At 34.9% G+C, this 21,887-nt stretch overlaps 2 protein-coding genes across 2 annotated transcripts; one reads left to right on the forward strand and one right to left on the reverse strand.

Annotated features, from left to right (window-relative positions):
• Nucleotides 1–1,153: 1,153 nt before the first annotated feature.
• LOC111013234 (alpha/beta-Hydrolases superfamily protein) lies at nt 1,154–7,951 on the forward strand. The gene is made up of 5 exons (XM_022287643.2): nt 1,154–2,218; nt 2,570–2,628; nt 2,747–2,875; nt 3,567–3,702; nt 7,274–7,951. The coding sequence occupies exons 1-5, from the start codon at nt 1,520–1,522 to the stop codon at nt 7,622–7,624; spliced, it is 1,374 nt and encodes a 457-aa protein (XP_022143335.1). The 5' UTR covers nt 1,154–1,519; the 3' UTR covers nt 7,625–7,951.
• Nucleotides 7,952–9,216: 1,265 nt separating this feature from the next.
• LOC111013262 (THO complex subunit 4D) lies at nt 9,217–18,751 on the reverse strand. The gene is made up of 7 exons (XM_022287687.2): nt 18,509–18,751; nt 16,327–16,573; nt 15,848–15,991; nt 15,691–15,759; nt 13,665–13,852; nt 10,962–11,012; nt 9,217–9,817 (listed from the first exon to the last, which is right to left on the reverse strand). Exons 2-7 carry the CDS (start codon nt 16,519–16,521, stop codon nt 9,619–9,621), a joined length of 846 nt encoding a protein of 281 aa, XP_022143379.1. The 5' UTR covers nt 16,522–16,573; nt 18,509–18,751; the 3' UTR covers nt 9,217–9,618.
• Nucleotides 18,752–21,887: the final 3,136 nt, after the last annotated feature.

Raw genomic sequence — 21,887 nt, forward strand, 5'->3', positions numbered from 1 at the left:
AGTCATAACAATACAAAAATCCATCTTTGAATCCTATTTTCATAAAATTCAAAGTCATAACAATAATATAGATATTTGAATTTTATTATATTGTGTATATATATGATTGAGTCATGACACATAAAAGAGAGAATTAAATGGACAAAATCTTTTGTCAAAAATAAAAAAAAGCTAAATCTCGTAAAAAAAAAAAAAAAGAGGAGGACTAAATCAAGCTCATTTCCAAAGTTAATTTTTAAATGAGACTTTTGATTTATTTGGGTTAGTTAATTTTGAATCAGAAAGGGTGAATTTCATTGATTTTTTTGGTAAAAAAAATATACGAGGTCGAGATTCGAATGCACGACATTTTGATTTGAGATATATATCTTAACCATGGGGTTTAAAAGGGTTGTTTAATTCAATTTTTTTAATTTTCCATCAACATATTTTGTTTTTAATGTTATTAAAAAAAGGAAAAAAAAAAGATCCCATAATCATGTTAAAGTTGATTGAAATAAATAAATAAATCATGTAGAATTAGCTCTAAAATTATATGCAATTTTAAGGGATAGTTACGGAATCAAGATAAAATATTATAAAAGTAGCAAGAAAATAATTACAAATATAACGAAAATAAAATTTACATCACTCAACAATTACCATAATTATAGTTGACTAATAATAAGCATGATTATAATTATTAAATACATATTTTTAAATAAAATATTAAATATTTAAATCAATTATGTATCATTTAAATCAATAATTATCATCCACGATAAAAATATATTGATTACTATTTATTAAAGAATAATTGGAAGAGCTGAATCGCTAACATGAGCATAACTTTAGCTGTTAAGGCATCTTATAGACTCCAAAATTTAACTATTAAGATAATGAATATTTGATAAACATGTTAAAACATAAATTATTCATCAAGTGGGATAAACTATTTTTAATATATATATAACGAGTATGACTCAGTGATGTTTTTTTAAAAATATATACTAATGATGTTAATTCCGTAAGATAATGGGAGTTAATATAAATATTAATAAATTTATATCCTAAGTAAATAAATAAATAAATAAATAAATAATGTTGAGGCCGAGAGAATAGAAAGAATTAAATTCTGCGTGTTTTTAGTATTGAAATTGAAATAATGTGAGGAAGAAGAAGAAGAAAAGAAGAAAAGAAGAGAAAAGACAAAGAAAAGAAAAAGAAAAAGAAGACGGCTTTGCTTTGAGAATTTTACTGTACACGAAAACCACAAATCACAGAGAAGACGAACAACAATCCAAAGATTGACAGACAGATTCAGATTGTAGAAGACGACGATTCAGTACAGCAAAAAACATCTCTCTCTCTATCTCTCTTCCCTTCAAATCCCGAATTTCAAAGCCATAGCTGAAAAAAGCTTCCACTACTCTGAGTCTGAGCTCACAATCGCAGCAATTTCTTCTTCTTCACCTCAGTTTCCTCTGTTTCTCTGTGTTCCTGCGATACCCATTTGGATTTCAATTTCAATTTCTCTCCAATGTCCTTCTCCTGCGGAATCGAGTGCGTCGTCGTGTTGGGTTGCTTGCGCTGGGCATGGAAGCGCTGCACTTACATCGGCTCCTACGACAGCGTCTCATGGCCCCCCGCCACTGTCGACGATTTCGAGTCCGTCCCTCGAATCTGCCGCTTGGTCCTCGCCGTCTACGAATCCGATCTTCAGAACCCCCAATTCCTCCCCTCTGGGGGCTACCGCCCCAACCCCCAATGGCTCATCAAGCGCGTCACTTACGAGCAGACACTGGGTAGGGCTCCGCCCTACATAATCTACGTCGACCACGACCATCGCGAGATTGTTCTCGCCATTCGCGGTCTTAATCTGGTGAAGGAGAGTGATTACAAGCTGTTGCTGGATAATCGATTGGGGATGCAGATGTTCGATGGTGGGTTTGTTCATCACGGCCTTTTGAAATCTGCCATTTGGTTGCTGAATCAGGAGTCCGAGACGCTGCAACGCCTCTGGGTTGAGAATGGATCGGATTATAATATGGTTTTTGCGGGTCATTCTTTGGGGTCTGGTGTGGCGGCGTTGCTCACTGTGGTTGTGGTTAATCATCGGAATCGATTGGGGGGGATTCCGAGGAGTAAGGTCCGGTGCTATGCGCTGGCGCCGGCGAGGTGTATGTCGCTTAATTTGGCCGTCAAGTATGCGGATGTGATTAATTCAGTGATTTTGCAGGTATCGACTGATTTATGCAGGCAATTTTGATTGCTCAATAGTGATTTTATTTTTGACACGTCTGTTGCAGATTTTTTCAGCATTCTTTCACAGTTTGGGTTTTCTGATCTTCATTTTGTTCATTCTAATGCTTGCTCCAACTTGGGATTTCAGCTAATGATCCCATAACCTTCTAAGAATTAGTGGTGCTTAATTTATCAGTTCTATCAATTAACTTTGAGATTTGATATTCTTAAGCTTGTGGTGTCGTCCTTCTGTCCCTGACATTTTCTGTTATTCGTCGGCGATATAATTCAGTTCTATTAGATCAATGTTGGTTTAAATTGGTGTGTGTTTGTTGCTCCTATCCAGGATGATTTCTTACCAAGAACTGCCACACCCTTGGAAGATATATTCAAGTCAATCTTTTGGTATGTGCTATTCTTGGGTTGACTTTTTTGGATCTATGACACGATCTCTTCTTTCTAGAACTAGCGCAATAAAATTGCTATTAATATCTCTTAAACCAGGCCTTGATGCTTTGGACAGTTTGCCTTGCCTATTATTTATGGTTTGCCTGAGGGATACCTTCATACCTGAGGGTCGAAAACTGCGGGATCAAAGAAGACTATATGCACCTGGAAGAATGTATCATGTTGTTGAAAGAAAATTTTGCAGGTATAGGCCACTTTAACTGTTCTCCTTAATTCGGTTAGAATAATTTTCTATTTGTTTGGTTGAATTTTGAGAGTTCGGTATACACATATTAGTTGCCTTACAAACTGAACAAGTTTATGCCACTTGCCTGAATTTCAATCATTTTTATTTTTTACATGCACTACAGCCAACATCATAAATCAAGCACTATCTTCTAAAACATCATAAAGTTAAGTTCTGGTCCTTTGTAACTTCAATTTCTATTTTCACATTTGCAACAAGACAGTGTTTGGCCTTTACACTGTAAGTTAAGCTTGTTTTCACTGTGGTGTTCCCTCTTGTACGTTGTTTCTTTTTTCTTTTATGACTTGGAAGCAGAGGGTTGGAACCTGATTATATATTTAGCCAAAATACAGGCCTGAGACCCCACAGTTTGTAAAAGCCAATGTGAAAGCATAGTATAAGTTGGGGCCATGAGCAAATAATCTTTTTATTTGAGTTCTGGTTGATGATATACTCTCAAAAAATCTGTACTCAACTTCAATTTACTTGCCTTCATGATTATCCAGAGATTTGACAGCCTTTACATCATTATCATTTAAATGTGTTGTTGGAAGTCACTTGTGATCCGTTATCGTCTTTCTGATTGTAATTCTTCCTCCTTCTGTTACATCTCTTATTTGTATTTATGATTTCACTCCTTGCATCCCAGATGTGGGAGGTTTCCTCCTGAAGTTAGAACTGCTATTCCCGTCGATGGAAGATTTGAACATATTGTCTTGTCGTGTAATGCCACATCTGATCATGGGATTATATGGATTGAAAAAGAAGCAGGGAAGGCCTTGGAAGTAAGTAGAAACTTTGTTACGTTTCTTAACCGATGACTCTGTGTTTCTCATATCTGTGCAGTAAAATCTTGTGTTATCCTCTCTCTCTCTCTATCTCTCATTTTCTTTGTGGAAATAAACTAGTGAAAGGATTCAAGGAGTGGTGAAAGGAGTACAGAAGGAGGAAGAATAGGAATGTTTTGGCAGTATAGTCTGGTCTAGCCTTTTGTATATTTGTGTTGGAATGGAATTTTCTTTTTGATAGAAAACCATGATTTTCTTCCAGAGAGTAATGGGGGAGGGGAAGGCACCTTAGTTAAAGAATTAAAGAATTGCTCTCAACTTCATAAAAGAAAAAAGATACTTGTGAAAGCATTTGTGTAGGGCGCTCCATGAGAAAGCATTACTTGAGATATATCACAAAAATAATTTCTCTCCCTGTAACTCCAAAAATTCTCCTGTATCTCTCAAGCTACAACCTCCCGTATGAGGTTTCTTTTTTTATCCATTATTTACAGTGATCTTACCTCCATGGAAAAGGGGGAAGATAAAAACTTCATCTTTTTGAATTTTGGGTATTTGTTCTTCCATATCATTTACCAATTTCCTTCTATAGTAGTTTTCAGGGTCCAGTCTTTATCTCATCTATTCTCATAAGGCTTGTATAAGCAATTGTAGCTCTGACCATCCTTCCGTTTCTCTATGAAACATACCTTGCAGAAATCTTGAAGGGTCATTACTGTCGTGGTTCCAAGTTTCCTACAGCCATGGCACACTGCCAAAGCTACTAGAACAAGATAATTTTCTTTGTATTTAAATTGACAAATGAAATACAAGTTTCCAAACTGTTCAGCTCAAGAGGCCCAACAACTCCCTATAACTACTCTCGAAATTCTACTTGATTCCCACTTCCTAAGTCCATACTATATATACAACCACTCAACTCTAACATGCTTATGAACTAATTACCATTATAACTCCCACATTACCGTGCTCCAACCAAAATATACTATGTGCTCTAGGTGTGTGTTACAGCTCAGGCACAACGACGCAATTATCAAGGGTGCTCTCTACCACTGAGCTAATAGCCCGTCGTGCGGGCCTCCCACTGGGGGCCCGCTATGCCAAAAGTGAGAGAAATCTCATCCCGTTCTGTAGGTTGTACAATTGTGTCTATGAGTTCTAAGGTATGAGGTGTAATCACTCAAATTGGATAGAGTTGAGTTTTGGACAAGGTATAACTAATGTAGCAAGTTTTTGTTTTTATATTTATTTATTCTTTTGATAGTTTTTGTTTTTTTGTTTTTTTTTGGAAGAGTTTGCGTAGATTCTATGGCCACAAAATAGTAAGCTCTCCAACATAGTTTGCTTTTCCTACATATTCTTATGACTTTCTTGGCCCCTTTGCAAGAGACTTAGCTGTGGGTATACTTGCAGTTGCAACCATGCTTCTCTTGTTACAGCTGAAATACTGGGTGCTGGAAGTTCCAAAAAAAGATAAATAAAATAAAATACTGGGTGCTGGTTCCATGGCAGCCATAATACACATCACCCAAAAGTCTACCTTACTCCGATATTTTCTCAAATCAACAAAAAGCTCAAAGAATCCCAAATGTTCTGAGTGGTAACTTATTAGCTTTAGCAGGCATCTCAATTAATATTTTAAGGCTATCACTATCACTGATGATGCATGGATGAACTTTTGGATATATAATGAGCACACCTGATCCAGAAAATCTAACTATTTCTTTTTGACTGTGCGACAATATGTTGATCTCGAAAACCTTAACCAAAAGTAGACTGGACCCACTGGTATATTGATAGATAGCAAGCAATAGGACCCATGAGTTACCCAGCATGAGCGTTTATAGGTCCTACCGTCAGATAGTGGGTCTTCGGTTAGCACTCATGGCTCATGGTCTTCAAATCGATCATTGGTACCAAGGAATGCAAATAGTTGAAGGCATTCAAGAAAGATCCCCTCCATGAGTGCATGCAAACCTAAAAACAAGACTTGGTTTCCCTTCCACTACGACCTGTGGGTTATGGCGACTTTGCCATGATCTAATAACAATTTTCCTAGCACATAGAAGTAGGAAGCTTGTAAAAGATTTGTTCCCGCAGGCCTCATCGAGGGGAGCTCATCCATCCTTCATGGCATTTGTGAGAAGTTCCTCGCTTGAATCAGTTACAAGCCCCATTCATCATAGATAACACTCACTCTCCCTGCAATTAATGCGTAGGCTTTAGTGACAACGTATAATATCGCCAAGGGGCCTTCCCATCTACTACATGACCTTCTGTCCATATGCCCTCAAAAGTGACTAACTCCATTGAGAAACTCTTTAGATATTTCCTATGTAAAGGGGCAAAGATAAAAGGAGGTTGGGCTTGGCATTGGTAATTTTCCAAATCCAGCGGTAGGAAATAGAGAGGATATTTCTTTCATGGAAAGCTGTAACATGTTTTCTTCCAGAATATTTGGAAAAATGTAGGCAACAACAACAGTATAAAAGGATTTTGGGAAGACCCTTGGAAGGTTTCCTCCCTCACTTCATTCTCTCTCCAATAGCAGGAACCGCATCATCAACCAACAGTGGAGTGGAGCACCTCCCACGTGGGAAGGAGCATCAATCTTAGAAGAAATCTGAATGTCTTAAGAGGTGCTAGAATGGATCTTCCTCACCCACATCCTGGCTAATCCCTCTCTTTGAAATCTGGAATGCAGTTGGTCTTGGAATGTGATAGGAATGGCCCTTAGGGGTAATTAGGATTATTAATAGAATAGTAAGGGTATATTCATAATTAGTTAAGGAAGTTGTTAGGGGGATTTGTTATAAATTGAGGGAGTGAGAAATGAGGAAGGAAGCATTGACTTTGTGGTTTAGGCTTGAGTGACATCTCAAGGGAGGGGAAGATCCAACTACCTCTAATATTTGGGATTGGGATTATATTGTAGTTCTTCTATCCTTTATATTTCAATACATTCTGGGTTCTATCAGAATGATTACAGATTGGGCTCCTTCACTGGTAAATATTTGTTCCTTTATCTCAACAATGATCTCTCCTGTCTTGGCGTGTTTATGCAAAGCCATATGGAAAGGCCTTGACCCAAAAAAAGATTAAAATAAATGGTCTTATGTGGGAACTTTTATTTGGCATCATCAGCACTCGAGACAAGATCCAAAGAGGATGCCAATTGCCAACGCTTCGAATTTCTGGAAAACTGTCTTTAGCACTTCCAATTGGGCTATTCCTCCTCCAAACTACATCATAGGCAAGTAGGCTAAGTTGAAGTTTGATGGTGAATGCTTCTGTTGGAATGGAATTGAAATTATGTGAAGGAAAAAGTAAAAGATGCACAAGATGTTGAAATTACGTGGAATAAACTGAAGTTCTAATCAATCTTGTTCTCTGTTATACATTATATAACTAGGTGGCCTAACGTAGAATTCCTTGATTATGTTTCTTTTGAGGCATTATTTTGCTGGAACACCTCTTTATACTGACAGTCATATGTTAAGATTTGTATCAGCTGTGTGCTATTTTGCATATTTTCTTTACATAATTTGACAAGAATCACACTCGTCAGTTAATGAAAGAAACCTCTGATAGTACGTCCACAACTGCACCAAAAATACCAAGGTTTGAGAGGAAGAAAACCCTTGATAAAGAGCACAAAGATGCTTTGGACAGAGCTGTTAGTCTGAATGTTCCTCATGCAGTCGACCCGATGGAGGAGGAGAATTCTCGTCACGAGGGTGAAACAGAAGAGCCCTCTTCAAGTCAAAGTGGAGACTCCTCAACAAAGATGAAACCCACTTCTGGCCGGACAAACTGGGATGATGTGGTCGGAAAGCTATTTCATCAGAATGAATCGGGAGACCTGCATCTCAGAAAAGAAGCAGCAACAGTAGAAGATAATGTCCCTCAGTCTCAATAACATTGTTGCTTCATTCTTCTACGTTCAAGTCAGTTCGAGGTTAGATTTCCATATGCATATCCCATCTGTTGTGAGTATGAGTATAGGATCATATTCTTCATGTGTTTTGAATTTTTTTTTTTTTTTTGGTCTGTAAAATAGTCATGATTTATACAATTGGGCAGTTTAGTTTGCCTTCAGCGTGAATAACAATTATGAAGATGAGAAGGGAAAGAAATGGCTGTCCTCTTGTGCTGAGAACATTCATCAAAATTGCGGTTGATATGGTGTGTATTATTTTGGTTGTCTTCTAGCGATCAATTGATGTCTTATTGATGATTTTATTGATTTCCTTTCTTACCCACTTCTATTCAGGCAATTATCACAGCTGCATTTGAATTTGGTGGATGGAAGTATGTTTTTTCTTTTAATAAAAACCGAACCGAACTTTCATTGAGAAGAATGAAATAATACAAAAGGGCATAAAAAAAAAAGTCCAACCGAACTAAAAAAACAGACTCCACTCTAGCCAGATCAAATCTAACGAGTAATTACGAAAGGCTTTGGACCCACTTAAATGGGAGTATGTTTCATAAGAAACATATTCAAATGGAAATCGTGCCAGGAGTGGGAAATGGAATTATACACATTTTAGGTACTTTTTTATTCCCATTCAAGTGTTCTTCAAATATAGTAAAAAGAATGAAAGCTAGGCAGACAAGTACAGGATGGACAAAATGCACATACAAATTGGCATGATCCTCTCCCTCTCTTTCGCTAGTTGTGCGACTTTTTTTAGTACAGAACTTTAATATCATAAAAGATTGAGTAGTTTTGGTATTCATGTAATGTAACATCCAAAAAATGCTTTCAAATTATATATTAAGCCAACCTCCCAAGGAAGAAACTATTAACATTACTAACATTGATGACTAAATCAATGTTATTAATATTGAAGTAATCAATGTTATTAATATTGAAGTTGTACTTTCGACATGTCACCAAAATATTCACTAATCATTTTATAGCTTTAAAAAATAACAGTGCTACTCTAAGCATAGCTCAATTAGTTTAAACATTTATCTTCAACTAAAATATTGTGAATTCAAATCCTTGCCCCTATTATGTTATACTCAGAAAAAAATGTAAAGTTTCCATTATTATAAGTTTAGTCAGAAATTTTAAAAGTTGTGTTTAAAAGATCCCTAAACTCTTTCAAATTGCATTAGACCTGAGGATAGAGGAGCAAATGCCAAATGATAAATAATTATGTTCATAAAAATTATTATATTTATAATTATTTTTTAAAGTGTAGTATATGATAACATATTTTTTTGTAAATATTTAGAAAATAAAACTCTGTTGGAACTTTCCTGTGGCTTTCAACTGATCAAAATGAATTAATAACACTCCAAAAAATGTAAAGCATCACAGCACAATGTCGAGCAAATATATATTGATCAAGCCAATCACCCATTTCACGTAGCAAAAATCTTATACAGCACAATGCATGATAGCTTTTAATTAGACTGATTTAACACAAGTTCAACATCTTTGGGGAGGAGATAAGAGAATGATCGGGGTCGGGGTCGGGAGAAAGGAGAGCTCGAGAGGAAGAAAAATTGGGAAGGATGATTTGATATTCTTGAGACCAGTGTTAAAAGAGAGCAAGCAAATATGTCCCATAAATACAAAGATACCCCTATTTTAAACAACATTATAACGACAACTAAACTCATTATCCTTTGTACATATTTGAGAGGCTTGCAGTTGCAGACATCTTGGTTTGCTTCAGTTCGGGATCAACCGAAAAGGTAAAAGTTTCGATAAGCAAGGGTCAAACAGCATCATCTCCATTAACAGGCAAATACAATCTAGCCCTACTGAACAGGAAAACAAAGCATGGAAACTATTGCTGATAACAAAATAATCACCCAGAGAATGTATAACATTTTCTAACAGCTAACATAAGTGGTTAATCAGACCATACTTCGGTTTTTACATAATTCCGAGGCTCAGGTTTGCATGGCTTCTGCATGATAATTTTCGAGATCCTTGTCGAGTTCATCTGAGGACTTCTCCACGGTTTTCTTCCTCCCCAGGCCACGCCCACGACCACGTCCTCGACCTCGGCCACCTCCAACTTGACCCTGACCACGGCTCCAGCCCCCTCGCCCACGGCCACGGCCCCTCAGCGCTCCACGATTGCTTGGACTATACAAAATCCAAAAACTTTAATAAAAACCAAACAGCTACGGAAAAAAGTCGATCTACCAACTCCATTAGTTGATCTCAACTACATAGACTTTAGTCAAAGATCACCATACTATAAGAAACCCAATACAAAATACTGATATTCCCAGGAAACAAGAGCCCTAGGGCTTTACAAAAGGTCTCCCCAGCCACTTAGAGAGGACTGGTGTTCTCCCAACCAAGACTTTCCCAAACAAAGCATGAAAACATTACAAAGGATCCCAAAAGCATATAAACTAAAACTAACTAACTTGAAGGTGGCGAATTCCCTTCTTTGTCCCTCCTTGCATACGTATTTACTACTGGGGGCCTTACACATACATACTATCTTCTTTTCTTTCCTTTAGAATATTACTTCACAAATACAGAATTGGGACTCTTTTTTTCCTTTAGAATATTACTTCATAAATACCGAAAAAGGACTCGAACCTACCACCCTTGACAGAGAGTAGAGATGTCTTGCTCACGCAAACGGTATCACAATTAAGAATGATGCCTTAAATACGTCAAATTTCTAGGATCTCAAATGTCCTACAGTGACTACTTTCTTTAACCTCCTCTGCCCCCACATTTCTTTTTTCCTCTCACTCCCTTAAACATTAGCTTGTTAAAAACTACGAAGCAAATCACATTTGTGATCACACCTAGAAAAGGTTGAAAAACACAGCTTATTCTGCCTTTTATAAATTGTTTTGAAAACTGTTTCTTGTTATTTTAAATTGTAAAAAATGATATTTTAAAACTGTTTACTATTATTTCAAATTATTAAAACTACAAGGAAAATATTTTTTGTTCTTTTATTTTCATTTGTCTTCTAAATATTAATTTTTAAACATAATGCATTTAATTTAAGCCATACTTAAAAATCATTCATGATCATAAACAAACAGTTAATTTAGAAAACATCTCAATTGTAATATCCCTAAGAAAGTCGGAAGTATAAAAATAATAACAAAAAATGTCCTAAAACCCTATCCAACTCCCACAGTCAAACAATGCCAAAACATAATAGTTATAATAATAATAATAAAACCCACGTGCTCCAATCCACTATTAAAATATAAAAACTTTCTTGTAAAAAAATTTGTCACCAGTTAGAACTTACCCAGGAAAATGGTTGACCACGGTAGAGCTATCGGTACGACCAGATTCAGACCTGCACATACCCAAATATCAATCAGCATCTGTAGCGGATTTGTTTCGTTTTCATTAATCATTTTAAGAAACAATTTAATTTCAAAGTACGTAAAAAGAAAGGGGGGACAGATTCCAACACTACAGCCAAGGACAAGGGAACGTCTGTATCAGTCCATGAGATAAGAAACCATTAGCAAACTATTTGTATAAAATTCTACAAAGGCCCATCTGCATAAAAACGAATTTTGACAATATAGCCACATTTTAAGAAGTAACTTGACTGCACTCTGCAAATGCTAGTTTAGGACAGTGCTAGCAGAATTTATGCTTCTAGTACCGTTTGATTTGGAGTGGGCTTTTAGAAAGCTTACAATGGAACTGGAAATACCATTTTGATGAAAAAGGTGTTTATTACATATCTTTCAATACTTTTTTTTTTGTAAGAAACATGTATTTCATAGATAGTATAAAATATACAAAAAGCCACGAAGGCTGGATACAAAAACGCCTTCTAATTAGAGGCAAGATCATTTAGATTGTAGCTATTGAAGGAGGAATAGAAGCATTTACACCCACCAAGAGGTAACACAATAACTCTACAAAAAAAAATAATAAAAGATTAAAAAAAAATCAATTGAGAGAGATGTGGCATTGAAGATCCTGTTGTTCCTCTCCAACCAAACGCTCCAAAGAAAAGCCCTAACAAGTTGAATCCAAAAGATTCCTCCCCCTTTCAATACATTGAATATTAAAATGACATAACCAACCCATCAAACTCGAAAAGTTAGCACTAGCAGGTAGAGATCATATTAGTTACTATTTTTGTCTCTAATAAACACTATATCCTTAATTCTCTCATCTTTTAGAGTTGTTCATTCTTGATACAAAAATGAAATGACCCTCTCTAATTCTTTCGAAATTGTGAGACACGTACTCCCATGCACAGACACATCCATATACACCTGTTTGTTCTCGATACAAAAATGAAATGACCCTCCTCTAATTCTTTCTAACTCCCCCCCCCCAATACATTGAACATTAAAATGACATAACCAACCCATCAGACCTAAAGAGTTAGCAGGTAGAGATCATATTAATTACTATTTTTGTCTCTAATAAACACTGTATCCCTAATTCTCTCATCTCTTAAACCGGTTCGTTCTCGATAAAAAAAATGAAATGACCCCCCCCCCCCCTCCATTTCTTTCCACATGCCTCTTTGCAAGAAGGTAAGGGGTTGATTTAGCATTGAGGCAGAAATCCTCCGCCACTTCAAGATGGGTACTATTTTCTTCTCCTTTGGAAAAGAATCACCGGAGGTTGGCCAGAGAAAATGGATAGAAAGGATAAGAGAGAAGAGAAATGATTTGGCCACTACATTCACATCCAGGGAAGCAATCACATACATGTGGCTCAACATCACAGAAACTATTAAAATTAACATAAAAAAGACTAACATAGCAGACTGCATCTATTGGAACTACAGTAAAACTTATCCAAAATTTTATTACAATATAATTCGTGGATTTTGAATAGACCAAATGACAGATTGATCCAAACAAAATAGTTTAACTACTCAAAAGTAACCAACCAAGTAGATTGCTATTAGAGATCTTTGAGTAATAGGCTTCTCATGGTTATGAACTTGGGAACATTTTGTGTTTCTGTGTGTTCAGTTGGTTCTATGTAATTAATGGTTTTTGATGAAATAGGCTCCTAAATCTCAAGATCTTGAAGGGCCCTGCAAAAAAAAGCCCTCTCTGCGAGCAAATAACATAAGCAACCAGAATATTTTGAGGGCCACTACGTAAATATAAGGGAATTGCAACACATGGACCCAATGATCCTAATTTTTTATGGATCCAATGATCCTATAGAACCAAACTCTACGACCATCCCCTGCAGAGAAGGGGAGAAAACTAAAAAGATAGAGGGAGTTCACCTTCCAAGGACTTTTGAAGCGTGCATTCCAGTCATTGGAATGAACTCCATATTTGCTCCCAATAATCTAATTCTACACGAAGAGAGAAACACCTCATTGAATAACCTTGAAGCTTTAACCTATCCCAAGGGAGGTCGTCTTCCATCGATAAAAATGGAAAAATCTGGTGTAAGTGAAACAAATAAGCATCCACCTAACACATTTGGCTCAGAACCTTTATGCTCAAAGTCTTTGTATGAAAGTCCTAATCAACTAATTCATAGGCCTTTTCGATGTCTAACTTAAGATCTACCATTGAGTCTTGCTCCTTATCAACTCACCAGCTATTCATTGGTAATGTAATAAGAGTGGAATTGTTTGCCTGCCAACCTACAACCAAATTTATCAACGTTCAATGGAACCAGATCTGGAGAGATCGTTGAAGGAAGAAACCTTCTTCAGCCAATCTACAAGCACCTTCCAAAAATTTTTACAAACCCTATTATCTGACTAATTGGCCTGAAATCCCAGTCATGTCACCTTTGGAAATGAGGCAGATGATGATAGTTTCCACTTGACGAACAAAAAGCAACTTGAAAGTAGCAAGATAAAAATGACAGAAATATAACAAAAATCCAGTAACTTTCTACCTCCCAGGGGCACAATAATTAGTTATAAAATGAAAAATAAATAAATAGGAAAAAAGGAACAAAAAAGGAAGAGGGGAAAAGTAACTAGAATACTACATACGTTAGAACAACTGTCCTCCTGCTTCTCCCATTCAGTCCAGTGACGTTTATACGTGCAGAAACTGGCATTTCAGCATTATCGCCAAGAATTTCAATCTTCATGGGCTTCCCATCCAATAACACATTGTTATAGCGCTTCAAAGCAGCAAATGCATCACTCCTACGAGTATATACCACCTCTGCCGAGCCCTTTAATGAACAACGGAAAGTTTATCAGCCAACTAAAGCTTGATAAGAGAACCAACCATGATCCAATTAAGAACACATTTAAAGCACAAGCGCAACAATTATCATATGAGCGGATACATCTCATGTCAACTTAAAAGAAACTAAATATGAATTAGGGGTGAACAAGGAAATCTGAAAACAGACCAAACCAATGTCGGTTGGTTAAAACCTACATTCAATCAAAGTTGGTAGTAAAAAACCGACTCATCAGTCAGTGCGAGTGGCCAAAAAGTGCCATTCTAACCAACCAATTGATTAATTAATAAAAAAATCCTCTCACCATTTCACGTGTCCCCCTCTCCCTCCCTCTCTCTCCTTTATTTCTTTCTCTCCCTCCCTCTTTTATCCTCCCATCCCATGACCCCTTCTCTCTGATTTCTCTCCCCCCTTCCCTCTCTTTTTTCTTTCCCTTCCACCCCTCCCTCCCCTCCCTCATTTCGTCTTCCATTTTTCTCACTCCCTTTCCCCTCTCTTCTCCACCTCCCATCTCAATCCTTGCTGTGTGGCCACACCACAGCAGAGCATCTCTTCCTCTAATGTTCACCAAAGACCAACCAACTGAACCGATATAAACATTCAGTCAGTATAAAGCTTAAAATATTTCTAGTTTTCAACCAACCAAAACAGAATGATAGATTTTCGGCCAAAACCAACACTTTCCAACTGATGTTCACCCCTAATATGAATACAATGACAAGCAAGAAGAGCAAGAATTAGAAATAAGCACAACTCAACTAGCAAACTTATAGAATGACACTGAACTAGCAAACTTTTAGTTGAGTTGTGCTGATTTTTCTATGATTAGCATAGAAACTACATCATATTCACGCTCAAGAATATGTTTGTGTCAAGGCAGTAGACAAAAATAAAAAACCTTGCGTTCATAAGACAAAAAAAAATTCTACATTTTCTTCCTATATTCATTTTTTTTGTTCTTTATGGTTGTTTTTCTCTCAATCAACACTAACAAATTCAACTAAAATCTTCGCTATTATTTTTAAGGCGTCCCTTATGCTCCAGTAGAGGACTTCTTGAAGATAATGCAAGTGTATGACTCCACCCTTCACACAAAACTAATAAACCGTAAGGTTATCACCTTTGACACATCCCAATTTATCCAAAGAAGAACAAAAGCCATAGAGAAACCATTCGAACCCAGAGGCTTATTACAAACAAATCTAAACATGACCACCTTTATTTGTCTTTTCTAGAGATAAAGGGGCATAAAAGGCATCTCCAACTCAGAGGGTGGTGTCAATCAAGCCCTTCCAAAAAAACGTTCAGAAACTTGAAGGGATGGATAAAGAGAAGAAAAACAGTGTCTCTTTCAATCTTACTCAGCCTTTGTCTCCAACTAGTCTCATTTTGTGGTATCACTAGTAAAGATTGCAAACTTTATACACATATGAAGCTTCCGCATCCTATTGGGCAATGTCTATAAAGGAGCAAGCTTAAATAATATGATTTAAAGTTTGTTAAGATCATGTTTCATTGTGTACTGTTTGTTGGCAAAAGTAGTCAAGGCTTTTGCATTCATAACACGTATTCTAGTAGCAAAGTCCTAGTAATTGTTTTTTCTAGGGCTATCTATCTTTTGAAGTAAAAAATCAATATTGCATATGGATAAATCTAAATCCACCAAAAGCAAATATTCATTCAATGGTCACACAGTTCTGACTTCTGAGAGACAAGAGTCTATACTACAAAAATAACATTGATACTTGATTCCAGAAAAACTAAAAAACCAGACAGCAACATATTACTACAAATTTTTACAAAAAGATAGTGTAGGAACTTACACTTGGACGGCCATTTTTGTCATAATGAATTGCAAATCTTTTCAGGTCTCCAATCTCAGAGAACAACTCCTGAGTTCACCGTCAGGTTCCAAGAGAATGTTAATCAAAAAATGAAGAGAAAGCATCTTTAGTCAAATACAGATGGCTTAAGTTGTACCCTTATATCTTCTTTGGTCACCCCATAATCCAAGTTGGAAACGTACAACTTTGTGCCAATTTCAATTCCAGAAATCCCTGAAGCTCTAAGACTGTCTTCGAATAAATCATGCTGCCATTGAACATTCTTCATTCTGCGTGGGGGCTGATGAAAGTATGCAGATAAGAATCCAGATGGGGAAAACACATATCAGCTTATAAATCGACAAGAATATAATTCTCCACTCTTGACAGTCCCTTGAAAATAACCCAGATAACCCACACGTATTCAACATTTGCAAAGATAATGGTACAAATACACCAGATGGCGATACGGATAAGAGGGTGAGCCACAATGAGATTCTCCATAGAACAACAATTTTACTGAGCCTCTTCTGTTAGAGTTACTATAATGTTATTTGAGATCCCCATAAGCATGTATTTTCAAGGAATATCAGGTTCTCAAGCATATGCATTAAACATCAACAGTTTGAAGCTTGCCTTGCTAATTGAGAAAGCAGATGGCCGTGTATTTATGCTGAGAGGGCCTCTACGAATCGACCCTATCACTACTCTTCCACCATTAAAAGACCCACCTGCTCCACGCCCACGACGGGCCCTACCTCGTGCTCTAAGCTTCTCACGGTTATTCTTCTTTATCATGTCCTCTAGTGACATATCCAGAGGCGTAGCCATTGGTTTGAATAAGAAGAAGCAGAATTCAAAGAATGATAAAAAAAAATAAGTCCTGCAGATAGGTAAGATAAACACCACACGTTATGAGACTTGGATGAAAATCAATAAATCAATACATCAATCCTGCAGATAGGTAAGATGAACACCACACGTTATGATACTTGCATGAAAGTTAATAAATCAATACTTCATTTGATGTATCAACTGTAATATGTGTGCAATAACACCTGAACATGATCTACTCATCCTACTCAACATCCATAATCAACAAAACACACTCCCCACCAAAGCCCAACCAAGACTAAGAAGTGCTGAAGTAGAGAATATATAAAACAATTTGATTTACCAAGTCAAAGCTGAGGTTAACATAACCTATCAGCCAAAGGACATGTTCTATATCTTTATGAATTTAACTTAACACGTCAATATCAAACTATCAGGTGATAGAAGTACATAATGCAAATAAAAGTACAAATGAGCTCCATAACACTAGTAAAGGGTAAAAGTAATGATTAGACAAAAAATCGAGTGATTCGAGACAACGTGCGCCATAAGCCTCAATTTAAATAAAAAGACATTCATAAAAATGCATGATCAAGGATTACAAAACCCTAATGATTATTAAAAGTAACAAAAAATTCATGCTAGTGAAAGAATTTATCTATCATTTTAGAGCAAGTACTTCAAAGACAATAAGTAAAAAGTACAGCTTCATCTTCATCCCCTTATAGATCAGGAGAACTATGAAAATGAGACAAAAGATGGAGATAGAGGACTAGAAGTCCAACAAAGGAGAAAAAATGGGGCAAAGTCACACTTAGTTACTGCTTAGATCTCTAAATTGTGATTATGAAGATTGTTTTAGTGATGTTGTGGGCTGTCATTGAAAGAATCAAATTATTCGATCATTGTTCTCTTTTGTTTTCTTTTAACTCAATGCATAATTCTTATTATCAAAGACACATACATTGGCAAATAATTTACATGTTGTATAATTTATTAAAAAGGAAAAAAAATCCTGGCTTTTTCTGGCACCTCGTATTTTAAGCTTCCCAAGACTACTGCATTTTAGTGCACCTCAAGCTTTTTAGAAGAAAATAAATAATAATAATCCTCTTACACAACCCCATCCAAAGTCAGTAAGTCTCCCTCTTTCCAACTACACTCCACCATGAGCTTTAAGATTCTTACTTTTACGTGGACCGTAATGATGATTTTATAATAGAACAATAATATGGTCTTGATGATAAAAGAGTAGAAAAATGAAATAAATATAATTGTTGTTTTTTCGTTGTCTTATTAAAGATCGTCCTCTAGCCTTCCAATATCTTGAACTTTTGAAGTAGTACAAACAAAACATAGACATATTTAAGAAGATAAAAACGATTATAAAAATATGCTAGTCAATGGTTATTCCAACTTCAGTATGCACGCCCTTTTTTTTTATAAGAAACATAGGGAATGCATTCATGTCAAAAGAGCCCAAAAAGGCAAAAACAGCCTAAAGGCGGAGGGTAGAGGGAACCCTCCCAAAAAACTATACAACTTCAGTATACACGCCCATATGTTATACTTTTTTTATCATACCCATATGTTAGAAATTTACTTCCAAAATCAATAAGATTATAGTAAAGACACTCACAAAACAGCCCAATTAATTTCGAATTTCAGATCTAATTACATAAACCCAAAAGCAGGAAATATACGAATGATAAGAAATAAAATATGCATCCAAGAGTTAAATAAAATATCTATATTAACCACCACTTGTTATCATCCGAAGTATTCAAGGGAAAAAAGGGAAAAAAGAAGAATGTAACAGAAACTTCAAATAAAGCCAAAAAGCACTAGTTATCATCCTAATCGCATCGAACATTCTCAAAAAGAAAATAACATATCCATTCAAAACTCCGATTGGCAAATAATTGAACAACATAACGCCATAACAAATTCACAAAATAAAAACAGAGAGAGGATTAAAACTTACCGGAAGATTGTAGCTGAAACAGTCGAACGACTTCCGAGATAGAGAGCGAAGAACGAGATCAGAGAGAGGATAGCCGAGGGGATGATGTCAAGAGATACATGTGGCGTGTGGGCGGGATTGCTAGGGTTTCTAAGAGATAAACTGAGATTCTTCAGGCGAGAAACGGCGGCGGCGGCGGCGGCCTGAGGGAGTCTTTTCCTTCGGGACTAAGACTTCGATATTTTAGCATCGAATCAAAATCAATCGATCAAATATTTTCACCCTTTCTGTAAAACTACTCCATTTTATTAATTAATTTGAAATTTAATCCAGTCTTAATAATTTATAAAAATAACCTTTTGACTACTTGACCTACGAGCGAAATGTCCAGATTACCCTTCTCCGTTTCTTTTTCGTTCAAATGTCTACCCTTCCCTCATTTCATTCTGCTTCTCTTTTCTTAATCATGATGTTATCTCTTTTTCTTTTATTTTCTCTCTCTTTTTTGAGATAAACAAGTTGGAAGATGAACCAACTACCTTTAATGCTGACAGCACTTCTACGTGCTAATACTCAATTAGTCGTGCAGGTCACTTTACTCTTTGGCTCAGTTCATTAAATTATAACAACTTTATTTTCTAGTTGAAAATCTATTATTAATGTTCAACCAGAGGAAACTTATTTGAGTGTTGAACTAACATTTGTCGTAGTGACTTTAACAATCAATTACATGCATTATAACAAAAAGATAAGTGATACCCCAAATAGTCGTGCATGTAATATTCATTTCAAGTTGTATTAAATAAAGAAGGTTTTCCAGCTCATATCTCCAGAACTTTGAGGTTGTTTCCAATCGAGAAAAGTTAAAAACATATATATAATTTAAAAAAAAAAACTAAACTATCATGGGTGCCTGAAAGGTGTAAAAGTTTATTAAGAAAGAATGAATTTAAACTCTTTTATTGAACACTATACGTGTAATCAATTTTTTTTCTTAAAGGCTTCAAATTACTCCATTGCTATATTGATCCCACAATTACATCTTAGTACTTATTTGGAAATAGGAGGAGTAAGTTTAGCAAAAGAGATTTTTTTTTTTTTTTTAGAAACCGTAAAAGAGATTTAATGATAATTGATTTTGTAAAAGTGATTTTTATATAATTATTTTAATAGTTAGTTATGCGTTTTTTCAAGTGACTTTATAACCGTAAAAATGATTTTGAATGATTAATATTGAATGTTTAAAGAGAGAAAAGTTAAAAGAAACAAAATTTTAAAGAGTAAAATTTAAGAGAGTAAAAGACAAAAATTTTAAACAGAGAAATCATCTTAGAAAACAGATGAGACGTAAAAGTTTAGAAAGATATTAGAAAAGTTTTAGAGAAAAAATTAGAGAGAATAAACTCAAGATAAATAAAGTTAGAAAGTGACAAAATTTTTAGAAAAGAGAAAAAAAATCTCAAAATTTAAGGTAAATAGAAAGACAATTTTAAAAATCAAATCAATAATTATAGACTAAATTTCTATTAATTTTTTGGTCAAAAATCACCCTGTGAATCACCCTCCAAGACAAAATTTTAAAATAATATAGTTTTAAAAATAAATTACAAAAATAATGTTAGTTTAAAAAAAACTTCAAAACAAATGTAATTTAAATAAATAAATTCAAAGATAAAGTTAGGTTTTCAAAACTATTGACAAAAATAGGTTAGGTTAAAATAAAAGTCAGAACTCGCCTACAATGCCTGCGATTTCCTTGCAAACGTGGCAGGTGATTAGGTGGAAAGTCGCGTACACCTTTTTATTTATTTATTTTTTGGAAGTCGAGTACATTCACCGTTTTATTTATTTTACTAATATTGCGAAATTTAATTAAGATGTGATTAAATTTTTTATTTTTTATTTTTTTATTTTAAAATTTGATTAAAATGTCATTTAAAGTCTAAAAGTTTAAACTTATATTAAAACCAATTCGATGATTAAAATGTCATTTAGTTTCTTGTATTTCATCTTCGTATGTTCTATAAAATAACATTTAAATTTAGTATAAACTAAATCGATAAAAAATTATTAAATTAATAAAACCATAAAAGTAAAGGTATAAATTACATGAAACTCACATGTTTTGTCATTTGCATCGCGAAATACATGGCTTTAAAATAAAAACCAAATTTTGGGATAGGTATAATTAGGATTTTATTTGTTTTACAATTATTTTGTTTTAAATTATTATATTATAGGAATATGTCTATCATGTGGTAGGTAATTAAGAACTACTTTCCAAATATGGAGAAAATTAAGATGGTTTTTTAAAATAAAATTTAAAAAAACAAAGGGATATTGGTGGGAAGTTGCAGGGCTGCAACTTTTAAATTCAAAAGATAAAATAAAAATAAAAAATAAAAGAGGAAGTGGGGAAGTGGCCATGCTGCCCCTCCCAAATTTAACAAAAAAAAAAACAAGGGGAAGTCGCTGGCTGCAACTTCCAAATTCAAAATAAAAAAATAATTAAAAAAAAACAAATGGCTCGTCAGCAAAGACGTGGCTCCATTTGCGCCAATGGTTGCGACTTCAATGAAATCGCGGTCAATGACCACGATTTCGACGTAAATCACAGTCATCGCTTGCGATTTTGGGCAAATCGCAGCCTATCCCTGCGATTTATCTACCTTAGTTTTGTAATTACTTTGAAACCTACACTAGCTTTGTTATTTGTTTTTAAAAATAATTATTTAAAAAAAATCTCTCAAAGTGATTAACTGAGAACCAATTAAAGTAATTTTGAGTTTTTCTAAAATAATTTATATTCTTGTAAAATTATGGAGCAAAATGAGGCACCATGAATCACGAACAACGAGAAAATACGATATTTGAACAAAATATAAAATTAAAATATAAATTTGAAATTTTGAAAATTAAGAAAACACAATTTTAGAATCAACATACATTTTCACCAAAATCCACTTAAAATTTTCCACTACCAATTTATCCATGAATTGCCACTATTTATAGGCAATTTGTACAACCATGAGATGTTACATTTGGACACTAATAATAGGTAGAAAAAAGACACATAGATTATTGAGAATTAAGCACATGGATAAGGGTCGACTAGACACGAGACACTAAGCAAATTAAAGAAATTGACACATGGCTTAGGGTTATTTAGGCATCCCATATTTTAACACATAAGATTGGACATTTAATTTTAGATAAAGTTGATAATATATATATTATTGTTATAATAGTAAAAAAATAGTTGATCTTAACCTGCTCAACAAAATATTATTCTTCTTTATATAGGTTGTGTGTTTAAATTATAGTTCCTTGTTGGAATGGTAAAATTACTGTAAAAGAAGAAGAATAATTAAAAGAAAAAAAAAAGTTAAACATGATTCAG

Source organism: Momordica charantia (genome assembly GCF_013281855.1).
Source record: "Momordica charantia cultivar OHB3-1 chromosome 8 unlocalized genomic scaffold, Mcharantia_2.0 BLBB01000008.1, whole genome shotgun sequence".
Lineage (NCBI taxonomy): Eukaryota > Viridiplantae > Streptophyta > Magnoliopsida > Cucurbitales > Cucurbitaceae > Momordica > Momordica charantia.